This window comes from Schistocerca piceifrons, chromosome 4 (genome assembly GCF_021461385.2).
Source record: "Schistocerca piceifrons isolate TAMUIC-IGC-003096 chromosome 4, iqSchPice1.1, whole genome shotgun sequence".
Classification (NCBI taxonomy): Eukaryota; Metazoa; Arthropoda; class Insecta; order Orthoptera; family Acrididae; genus Schistocerca; species Schistocerca piceifrons.
Genome location: NC_060141.1, coordinates 510898499 through 510910905, shown reverse-complemented (window position 1 = coordinate 510910905; position 12407 = coordinate 510898499). Strand labels below are relative to the sequence as shown.

Below are 12407 nucleotides of genomic sequence, written 5' to 3'. Positions count from 1 at the left end.
GCCTCAATTTGAATGGCACTTATCTACAAAAGTAGCTCAAGGATATACCTTTAAAGTGTACACCATAAAATTTGGTTTTTCAATATCGTTAATTTTTTATTTAAAAACTTCTGTTAGGTCCTTCTAGTGCAGACAACAGAAAATTGGTAACAAAACTGAGGACTTTTGTTTGATTAGTATAACACAAAGTCACCAGCACTGTATAATCACTTAACAATCACTGGAGTACACAAAAGCAATGTCTACCAGCTGCTTCTCCATATTACAATGAAACACAGATTGCCATACAGCCAGGAAATAGAATGTGAAGAACACAATACAAAAATGAATGATTGAGTACCATGGACATACTCTTGTAGTATTATTGAGTTTTGCCTTTAGAAATAAACCTATCTCCATTCAGTATGGTGAAACGCAATTTTCATAATATGCCATCAGCCTATGAAAACCATTCTTATACAGATTTTGTGAAACTATATATATCTCTTACCTTTTTCACTTGTATCATGGTGCACTTCAAAACCTTTAGTTACATTTGCTGCATTTGCATTTGAAGGAATTACTTTAACAGGTAGTTCTGGCTGACTTTGTTGGGAACATTTCTCTTCTGCACCCTGTTGTGGTATTGCTGGAGTGATCCGCGAACCTGTTTAAACAACAGTCACTATCATGCAAATATGAAACTGAACTATTTACATTAAACAAATATGACGAAACATACACCTCAGAAAAATCTTCTCTGTGACATTCATGATAAATATGATTCAATATGTGTGTGAATGTCAAATGGTAAGGAGATGAAACGGAATGAGCAAATGAAAAGAAAGGTGAAAAAGGTGGGAAATGATGAATTTAGTGAGATAGTGGGGAATGGTACGGAAGTGCATGACAAGAAACTTATCTTGAAAATAAGGAGTTTAAGGCATAGCATTGTGTGGAATGAAGTGTATGGGAAGGCTAAGGATGTACAAGAAAGTGTAGCAACCTGATTGTGGGCTATGACCGGAATGACTTGTTCAGTGTCGACGAAATGGGACTGTTTTATCACACTGCCTTATAAAATCTCTAGCAATTCAAGGTGAAAAGTGTACTGGTGGTTAAATGTCCAAGGAAAGACTCACTGTACTCTATAATGTTAGGTGAAATGGAGATGCCACTGTTTGGTTGGAAAAAGGCGGTAAAACCACACTGTTTCAGAAACATAGATGTCAGTAAGTTTCCAGTCACATGGTGAAGCAATAAAAAGGCAGGGAGGGGGAGTGGTCTTGTGGAAGAATGGTTGGGCTCTTTCAATGCTGAAATGAAAAATGGAAATCACCAAGTTCTGCTTTTCCGAGACAATGCAACCTGCCACTCAAAAGTCAAGTTATCAAGTGTGAAATTGGCTTGGTTCCTATCAGGCTGAACCAAACTTGCACAACCCAGGGATCAGGGGGTTATTTACACACTCAAGTCCAATTGTAAGTGATTATTGTTGCAGTCATGTTTAAGAAGCCTAAAGTGTAAATTGCTCTCACATGGTCAGCTTTTGTCCTGGATATAGTAAATAGAATTGGTTTGGCAGTAAAGGAAATAAAGCCCGAAACTCTTACCAAGTGCGTCAACAAAGGAGGGTTTGAAGCTCAAGAACAAGACACTTCTGTGGCCACTGAAGCTCAAGAAAATGCAGCAGCAATTACTGAATTCATTAAAATGCAGAACATTTTATGTAGTGCAGATGACTACATTTGAAGTGATGACTTTCTGCCAACTCACTTCACTTTTACTTCATTTAACAGAAATCCACAACACAGAAGATGTTCAGAAAGAAACAAGGGAAGAAGAAGAGGAGTAAAATGATGATCCTAGAATTCATATGCTGAAAACACCATTGCATGCATAAATGATGTCATACAATTTGCTGCTCACACAAATTCACCTAAGTTGTTGGAACTATTGAATAGTGCAAAAAATTGCGTAGATGAAACAATTTTGAGCAGGAAACTTAACAGGTTTGCCTCCTTGATAAGTGGTTAAAAACATGAAATGTCAAGTAAATAAACAAGGAAATAATATGTATGTACATACAACAATAAATGAATTTAAAGTTCAAGAAAAAATACAGAAATGCCATACTATTTATCATTAAGTGTAACATACTAGTGTTCTAATGTCACAAATTTTATGTAGCCTAAAGAGTTTATGTAATTCAGAAACTTGTCCAATTTGGAAAATTATTTTAGTGTCATGTGATTCTGTTCTGAGCAAGTTTTATCATATATTGAAGCTACAGTTGGAAAACTCTCTCAAAATTAATAAACTTTAGGCAAAGTCAATAGTGCACTACACAGATTTTTGTGGTCCTGGTCATTATGGCAATAAAACCATCAAAGTTTAAAAAATTCATGTTTACTAGAGCCCACTCCAAATAATTGGTGTTGCTGTCTACTTTCCGAAGACTATTTTTATGGAACTCTCCATGCTAGTCTGTCCTGCGCAAGCCTCTTCCCGTCTGTGTAACTATTTCTATCTATATTCACTTGACATTCAATTAAGCCTTAGTATACCTGTACATTTTTACTGCTTTCATTTACATCAGTTATTAAATTAACTATTCCTGATGTCCCAGGATCTGTTAATCAGATCCATCTTTCAGTCACTTGTGCAATAAATACCTTTCTCCCTGATTATATTCAGTACCTATTCATTAGTTATACTATCGACCTATCTAATATTCAGCATTCTCCTTTAGCAATACAGTTCAAAAGCGTCTATTCTTTTCTTGTCTGAACTGTTTATCGTCCACATTTCACTTCCGTACAGGGCTAAGCTCTAGAAAAACACACAGCCAGGACATTATTACCACCTACTTAATAGCTGGTATGTCCACCTTTGGCACAGATAACAGAGGCAACAAATCGTGGCATGGAAGCAATGAGGCCTTATTAGGTCACTGGAGGGAGCTGGCACCACATCTGTGCACCCCCCCCCCCCCCCAAAACACACACACACACACACACACACACACACACACACACACACGGCATTGTGTTCCTCAACCACTCCAACACACTCCTGACCTTGTAACATGGCACATCATCTAGATAAAAAATGCCACGGCCATCAGGAAATGTGATTGTCATGAAGGGGTGTATATGGTCTGCAACCATTGCACAATGCTCCTTGACCATCACGGTGCCTTGCAAAAGCTCCAATGGGCCCATGGATGCCCATGTGAATCTTTCCCAGAGCATAATAGAGCTGCTGAAAGCTCGTCTCCATCCCACAGTCCAGGTGTCAAAGAGCTGTTCCCCAGGAAGATTACAGATTTGCACTCTCCCATCAGCATGATAAAGAAGGTATCAGGATTCCTTAGACCATGCCATGCTCTGCCACTGCACCAACATCCAGTGCCAATGGTCATGTGCCCATTTCAGTCACAGTTGCTGGTGTTGTGGTGTTAAGATTGGCAGATGTATGGGCCATCAGCTGGGAGGGGGGGGGGGGGGGGTGTCGTTAAGAGTGCTCAGTGCACTGTGTATGCAGACACACTTGTGCTTTGCTCAGTATTAAAGTCTGATGTTATTTGCACCACAATTTGCTGCCTGTCCTGTTTTATCAATCTGCCGAGCCTATGACATCAACCATCAGTAATGAGGGGTATCCACCCAAACCCACAACATCCAGACATGGTTTCACCTTGGTTTCTTGGTTTACCCACGTGTTGAAGGCACGAACCACAGCACTCCTCAAACACTCAACAAGTTGTGCAGTTTCCGAAATGTTCGTGGCAAGCCTCTGGGCCATCACAATCTGCCCTCGGTCAAATTCTGATAGATCAAGCACCTGTCCCATTCTACACACAGACAGCACACTCACTGATACTATAGGCATCACATGTGTGTGTGTCTGGCAACCACTCCTCACCAGGTGTGCTGCTATCGCCTGGATGGTTTTATATCAATAGGAGGTCAGTGATCGTAGTGTTCTGGCTGATCAGTGTACTTGGCAAGAAGACTTTCCAACGCTTAAATTTATATTTGATGTTAGTAAATTTATTTTTCAGAAATGCTATTCTTGCTATTACCATTCTGCAATTTATTTCCTTTCTATTTTACCCACTGTCAATTATTTTGCTGCCCAGTTAGCAAAACTCATCTACTTCTTTTCGTTTCTCATTTCCTAATGTAACTGTCAGCATCACCTCATGTCATTCGACTATATACCATAACCATTGTTTTACTTTTATTGGTGTTCATATTATAAAATCTTTTCAAAACACTATCCATTCGGTTCAGTTGCTCTTCCAAGTCCTTTATCCTTTCTAACGAATTACAATATTTTCAGCAAATCTCAAAATTTTTGTTTCTACTCCTTGTACTTTAAGTCCCCTTCCAAACTGCTGCTTGGTTTCCTTTACTGCTTACCCAATATACTGACTGAATAGTATGGGGTAAGCCACAACCCTCTTTAACTTGTTCTCAGCTACTGCCAACAGACTGGTTCTTGCACAAGTTGTAGATAACCTTTTGCTCCCTGTTTTTTATTCTTGGTAATTTTAAAATTTCAAAAAGTGTATCCCAGAAAATACTGCAAAAGCTTTTTCTAAATCTGCAGTTGCTAAAAATATAGAACTTTCTTCAACATATCTTCTAAAATAAGTTGTAGGTCAGCATTGTCTTCCATGTTCCTACAGTTCCATGGAACCCAAATCGATCTTCCCCTAGGTCAGTTTCTACCAGTTTATCTACTCTTCTGTAAATAACTCATGTCAGTATTTTGCTAACATGACTTATTAAACAAACAGTCCAATCATATTCACACCTGTCAACATTTAGCTTCTTTGGAAATAGGATTATACATTCGTCTTTAAGTCTAAAGTGCATTATGCCTGTCTCTCATACTTTGCATACCAGGGGGGTTTTATCATTTTTGGTTGTGCCATAGGTTTCAATCATTCTCAGAGAATGTTCCCTACTTCACGCACCATGTTCCAATTTTGATCTTTCAGTGTTCTGTCAAATGCTTGTTACAGTGTCTTATCTTTCACTTTATCTCATCCCCAACTATCAGGGTGTTCAAAAAAGAGACCTGTCTTAACAACATATGCTGGATAGATTGCCATCCAGCTGGTCTTAAATTCTACTTGTTTACTTTCACTCTGCTCACCCCACGCACCTTACACAGCTTTGTTTTGTTACTTTTTCTATTTGTTCTCATTGTTTGCCATTTTAATATTTCTATCTCATTTTGAATTTATTTATTTATTCTAATCGTCTCAATTCAGATCTTACCTTTCATTACCATCTCCACAGTGCGATTTTTCTTCTGTATTTAAGCTCTCATGCAACATTAGTACCTTGGTATACAACTGACTGCTACAGTCTACTATTACTCTGTCTCCTTATTTATATGGAGATTGGAGCATATTTTCTTGATATTCTTTATATGTACTTCTTTCAGTTATCTTTTACAACTTCCTAACTGTTTTTTCATTTGAGAGGGGAACCTGTTTTTAATTAGTGAATTCTCAAGATTCAAATCTTTTTTCCTTCTTTCTATGCGTATGCAGCAAGCTGCTCCTTTTTCAACTTCTGTAAGTTTTACAAATACAGTGTAGCATATGCTTCAGACTTGAGTGATATTCCAGACTATTCAACCATACAAACAGAAAGAGAGATTAAAATACTTCTGAAAATAAAATCATGATTGAATAAAAGAAACTATACAAAAAAGTAACAAGTGCCATATTTTCATAATTACTGATTCCCCCACCTGTCGCCCCAAGCTGATAAAGAGCTGCAAGAATAGCATGTCTGCTCTTTTGTAACACTCTTGTATCCCACAACTTCACAGTAAACTTTCACTCATCCCCATCCCATCTGTATTTCCTCTGCCCTCTTTTTCCATTTCACACCAATTCAGCTATACCATTACTGTTGCCTCTTTTTAAAACATTTGAAACTTTTAAGACAATCAGCAAAACAGTTATAAGGTAATCTTGTCTGTTGCTGCTCTACAGCTTGAGCACTAAACTTAGTATTAACTTGACTTTTGACAAAGTCGTTGAAACATCAAGGGTTTAAAAGGGCAATTGGTCCTGCTTGTCATTCTATGTTCATCATCATTGCACTTCATCTTGGAGTTAAATAACATTCTAACTTCATGCAAATGAATAGATTTTCCAGTTTTTATATGAAAGAAACACATGTAAACATTTTTATACTTCAATTTAACCATGTGTATCAATTTTACTTTTTCTTCTTCCCAACAACTGTCAACTAATGAAGACAAATTGCAGAACAATCACTGGAAACAGTCACATTAATTAATATCTGGGAGTATGCATATGAATCAATTTAAAGTGAAACGGTTGTATACAACTAATGTAAGGCAGATGTCACATTCAGAATCACTGGGGGAAATCTAAGAAAGTGCAAAGAACCTGCAACCTGTATCGTACAAGACTGATACAGGAAAATCCAAAGAACAACACTGCGTTTCATCTCAGGTGTATTTAGTAAGTGTGAAAGCAACATGGAGATGCCCATCCAACTCCAGTGGCAGACATTACAAGAGAGGCACCATGCATCATGGTGGGGTTTACTGTTACAATTCCTTGAACATACCTTCCTAGAAAAGTCAACTAATATACTGCTTTCTCCCACATACCTCTCAAAAAAAATGCCATGCAGGTGAAAATAGAGAAATTTGGATTAGCATGAATGCTTATCAACAATTATTCTTCCTGTGGGCTATTCACAACTGGAACAGGAAAAGGGGATAATGACAGTGGTACACAAAGCCCCCACCACCACACGCCTCACAGTGGCTTGTAGATATAGGTGCAGATGTAGATGGAGAACACGTGTATGAAAATTACAACATATTCACATAATGTGCTTAAATTCAGTTTTTTTTACAAATTGTACTGTTCTTGGTGGTTTCACAAACAGTAACTTTCTGGGAGTGGGCCAGTGCAATATCCAAGGTTCCATTACTTGTAAACTAGCAGACAGAACGATGTGAGATGTTAATAGTAATCCAAAGAAATTATCCTCAACAAGGTTACAAGTTTTTAATAACCACATACGTAAACAGTCTGTAATCAGTGATTAAAAATGTGCAGTTACTGGAAGGAACTTAAAACATACCGGTACCAAAGTCATTAGGGACGGCCTGTGAGATAGAGAGCGGAAAATGATTCCAGAGATTTACACCAAATATGATGGTTGGAACTTTAATAATGGCAACTATTTATTTACAACTTCTACAAAATAAATATATGTTTCAGAGTCTTACTTTTCTTCAGAGTGGTCATCAGCATTGTGTATAAACAGTTGCCAGCAATTTGAAAATCTTAGGATACCCTTAAGCACTGTCAATTGTGTTCATAGTGCAATTGAAGCAGTCTATTACCCAACGAATTTCTGTAACAGTTCTGAAGCAAATGCTGTGAAGTGCTTCCTTCGATTTAGGAACCGAGTTAAAGTCACAAGATCTTATATCCAGAGAGTTTGGTGGGTGGTACAGCACTTCTCAGCCCCATCAACTGAACAAACGAGTCATAACTTGTGCCATATGTGCCTGTGTAATGCCCTGCAAAATTATGAACAGGACATGCATAAAATGTTGACACTTCTTTCTCTAAGCTGATCACAGGCTTTTTCTCAAAGTTCTGAAGCGAATGCTATGAAGTTCATATTTGAATTTAGGAATCAAGTTGATATCACAAGGGCTTAGTCCAGTGAATGCTTTGGATGGTACAACACTTCCCAGCCCCATCAATTGAACAAATCAGTCACTACTTGCATCATATGCACCTGAGCATAGGCCTAGAATATGGTGGGCATGTCCTGCACACAGTGTCACCACTTCTTTCTCTAAGCTGTTCATTTTTTAGACAAAGCCTGTGATCAGCTTAGAGAAAGAATTGGTGACACTGTGTGCAGGACATGCCCACCATATTCCAGGCCTATGCTCAGGTGCATATGATGCAAGTAGTGACTGATTTGTTCAATCGATGGGGCTGGGAAGTGTTGTACCATCCAAAACATTCACTGGACTAAGCCCTTGTGATATCAACTTGATTCCTGCAACAGATTGCTCCACTTGCATTATAAACACAACTGACACTGCTAATGGTATCCTACAACTTTCAGATTGCTAGGTTACATATGATTTAGAAGACTATTTTGAAGGACAGTAAAACTTTGAAACATGTGTCCATTTTATAGAAGTTGTAAATGAATAGTTGCCCAGTATTAACGATTCAGCCCTCATATGAAAATATCTTTGCTCAATGCTATACCTATCGCCTGTATCAGAACCTGACTGATATTTCATTCTGGTAACTGTTAGAGTTTGTGCAATACTTTTCATTACACAATCCAATATTTTCAATATTCAATTAAAAGTCACTTTGTGCAGTGAACTAACATTTAACATTCGGTAGGTCTACACCAAAGAAAAAAATTAAAAACATTAATTACATTCAATTGACATGGCTTCTTAAGTCCTTCCCGTTTAACATTAAGGTGTTTTGGGACAGTTTGTACTTTTATTTTTATTACTACCCTGTAATTGAGAAATTATACTAACTGTACAGACAATTATACATTTTTGGGTATTGTTCTGCTCATTACACACCAATATTAAAGAGGACATATAAGGAATACAAGTAGCAACAGCACACATTAGAGTAGATTTGTGGAGTGTTTTGCAGCTCTACGATCAGGCCTGACTTACCATAGCTGTTGGCCATGTGAACAAAAAGCTGAATGGGTTGTTGTTAGCTGCAACACAATATATCTGGTTGTACCTAATGTTGCAATTCGGAACTGGAGACATATCAACCACATCCTACACCAGAATAGGAGAGGGAAGACCAAGTCAGAGAGGTACATTTTAAAGTTAGTTTAAAGTCACCGACAAGCAACCCTATAAAGAAATAAAAACACAGAAGAGGGCCACAAAGAAGAGCAGTGATAATGGTCACAAGTTTGGTGATTCGTGGGACAGCACCGTGGAAATATTGAAAAACCTTAATTGGCAGAAGTCTTAAGATTTACCACATGAAATCCTAATTTTACAATTTCAGGAACTAGTATTAAGTGATGAGAATCTGGGGATATTCTTCAGCCCTCTATGCATTTGTATCATAGAGCCTGAATGGACAAGATTCAACCAAGACATTTAAGCAGCCATTCTTCCTGTGCTATTTATATGTTTGCATGTATGAATGTGTGTATGATGGGAAGAAACCCAAACATGTGGTAGTTTCATATGACCCCTATAACATCCACTTCTCTGTGTACACATACTGTGTAAGTAGACACAGATGTATTTCTAAATATGTGTTGTGTGTGAAAGAACATCATTTGGAAGTCTCTGAAAGAGAATGAATCCAGTTAGATGGATACAAGCTAATATCACATTACTGTAGGCATAGTATACAAAAGTGAAGTAAATTTCCACACCACAGACCTACATGAGTACTGCACTGAATAGCTCTTTTGAATGATGAACTCGTGTGACAGGATTGTAAACATACATGAGAGAGGTTCTGGCAATGTACATACCTTCAACTGCAAATGTTCTACACTTCATTAAGCAGCCAGAGAGGATACAAATAAGATATAGAAATAACTGTGAGACAGAGTTACTGACACACAGTTCTGGTTTGATCCCCACAGTAGAATTCCTAACCAGAATAAAAAGGCATAATGCAACTATAATTGATAATTTATTAACTCCAACTGTCTTTCATGAAACAGATTTGAGCCCAATAACAAATGCTTTATCTGACCATGATGGCAGTAAAAAAGCATCTCTATCAATTGTGTAAACAAGAAGGGAAACATACAGTTTCACAGAACCACACATACTGACTCAGTTACACTATTCAGGGGAAGTTTAAAGAATGAACCACTGGAAGGAGTTTATCAAGAATACACAAAAGATGAAAAATTTAATTATTTTTATGAATATTCCTAAGCTTTCCTTTATAATGAGCCATAAAAAGTGAAAGCTGAGACAAAGGGTGACTAACTTCTAGGATCAGAGTTAACTTGTGTCTTGAAGAGAGAGCTTTATTTAATGCACCAGGCTAGCTCTGATCAAAAAGTAATCTAATCAAGAAGTAAAGTGGAACAACAATCAATATTGCGAAGTTATTTGTCATGTTGTAAAAAAAAAAAAAAAAAAAAAAAAAAAAAAAATAATGCACAAAAATTCAATTATGAGCTACAAAACAAATAAACTTAGCAATGCAAATTATATCTGCTCCCTGATACTAAATTCAAATAAATAGCTACTATACAGTCAGTTCTTCACATCAGTAACTATAAACACAGAGACTGAAAACAGACCCTCAAAAGCAAACTCATTACACTTATTTAGACAGGCATTGCATACTCTACCATCAGATAGCAGTTTCGCCACATCATATGCTAATGAGGTCACAAAAAATCATTAGGTCATTCAAAAGCAGTAACTCATATGACAATGGCAGGATGTCATTGACTTAGTACTGCCCCACTGAGCTACCTATGTAGCCATTCAGTGAGTTCAGTAATATTTCCTGAAAGACTGTAGTACATTATAGTAACAGCCATTTACAAAAGTGAGATAAGCAAGTGATTTCTAATTATAGACCCACATCCTTCCCGTACCATCAAAAACCTTTTCTAGGAATAAACTTCTTAACAGCACCTCAGTTTGACTTCCAGTGGCAGTTTTCTATTGAGAATGCAATATATGATCTAAAGAAATTAAACAAGAAAAATTGCCCTATCAACATTTTCTGTGATCTTGCTAAGGCCTTCAGTTGTGTAGATCACAAAATTCTACTAGGGAAAGTAAAAAGACATGGCGTAGAAGGCTTTTACATTGCGCAAACAGAGTCATATCTTAACAAGAGAAAACAAAGAATTGTATTATCAAATGATATGATAGGAACATGACTAAATTAGGAATGCTGAGACAATAAATATAGTGTCCCACAAATGTTGATGCTTCTCTATTCTTGTTCTTGGCCTACATAATAAATGATTTACATGGAACACTGGACCACTCTTGACCCGTTATTGGTATACTAGTGCCATCAGTAACGGAACAGTTTTTGAAAACTGTTCCGTTACTGATGGCACTAGTATACCAATAACGGGTCAGCGCACATCCATACCAGGTCCAATCAGAAGAATACTGGAAAAGTCTTACAACAAATTCACAGGAACAGCTTAATCCCTAGTCTAACAAAGAAATATATTATGCAATTCCAAAAAATTATACCACCTTAGAGGTACCAGAAATATGGATGAATGTGATGCTAAATATATATGACAGATGGGGAGGAATTTTAAATAAGAAGTAATTAGCACAAAAATGTCTGTGATACTGGGCGTCCACTGACTGAAGTCAATCAACACTTTGAAGTAATACATACACTTCACAAATGCAAGAAACTGGACTTGTTTGAAGCATTGGAAATGTTTTTGCATAGCAGTTAGGTGGGAATACCTTGAATGTCCAATTCACACATGGCTCAAGTATTTACTTTAGAAGCTCTGTTAGGGTACTACAAACAACTCCCTCAATCGTCAGGACAACATAACAAGCGTAACTACTACTGCTATGTAAACTGGTTATTCAACTGCCCCCTGCATACAGAATCGATTTATCACCACCCAATAAGCATGGAGAATACTCATGCATATTAGTGATACATTTTTACATTGCTGCAAGAAAACCAGCGCAGTACACTGCTGACTCATGTGATACTTGCACCAGGATGCCAATCAACATTTCCTAGCAAACATGCATCAGAACATGTGACTGAGGTGTGTCAGTTGATGGCAGAAGGAGTCAAGTTTGTGGATTCAATAGTGCCAATAGAATATGAACAGAACTGAATGTAAAGTAAGAAGCAAACCGCTCGGTCTGGCAATTACAGTAATAACATTTGTTAAAGATTCTTGTATATATTACCTGAATATGAGAACCTGCTCCCAAAATGCATAGTACAACTTGTGCTTTCATCACAAATTTTGTTTGTTGAGCCAAATAATGATGTTTTATTGACGTTTCACAACCACATCTTTGTCTCACGCTAAAATGGAAAATTCTAAAATGCATCTGAGTATGACATTGGCCTTCTGCACAGCTAGATTTATTTCATTGTTCCACCTTAACTCTCTTATTTTGTTCACAGGCAATGGTGTGGGGCTGTACTGAATGCTCTCCAAAGTCAAGAAAGATGGTGTCAATCTGTGCTCTGCTGTCTACTGCCTTTTGGAGCAACTTGGTTCCGCACGATTGTGGCTTCCGTAAACCTTGTTGATAGCTACAGAAAAAGTTGTTCAGTCTACAGCAAAGTCATTGTAATAGGCTGAAACAAATTTTGTCATTCCTGTTAAGTGGTACGATTC

The 12407-nt window shown here is 37.4% G+C and overlaps 1 protein-coding gene across 1 annotated transcript in view; it reads right to left on the bottom strand.

Moving 5' to 3' along the window:
* The window catches only part of LOC124794984 (protein HBS1), a 188613-nt gene that overhangs the window by 44581 nt on the left and 131625 nt on the right, over positions 1 to 12407 (bottom strand). The window contains exon 5 of the mRNA XM_047258727.1: positions 491 to 646. Coding sequence (XP_047114683.1) covers positions 491 to 646 — 156 coding nt within the window. The remainder of the gene's footprint in view (positions 1 to 490; positions 647 to 12407) is intronic.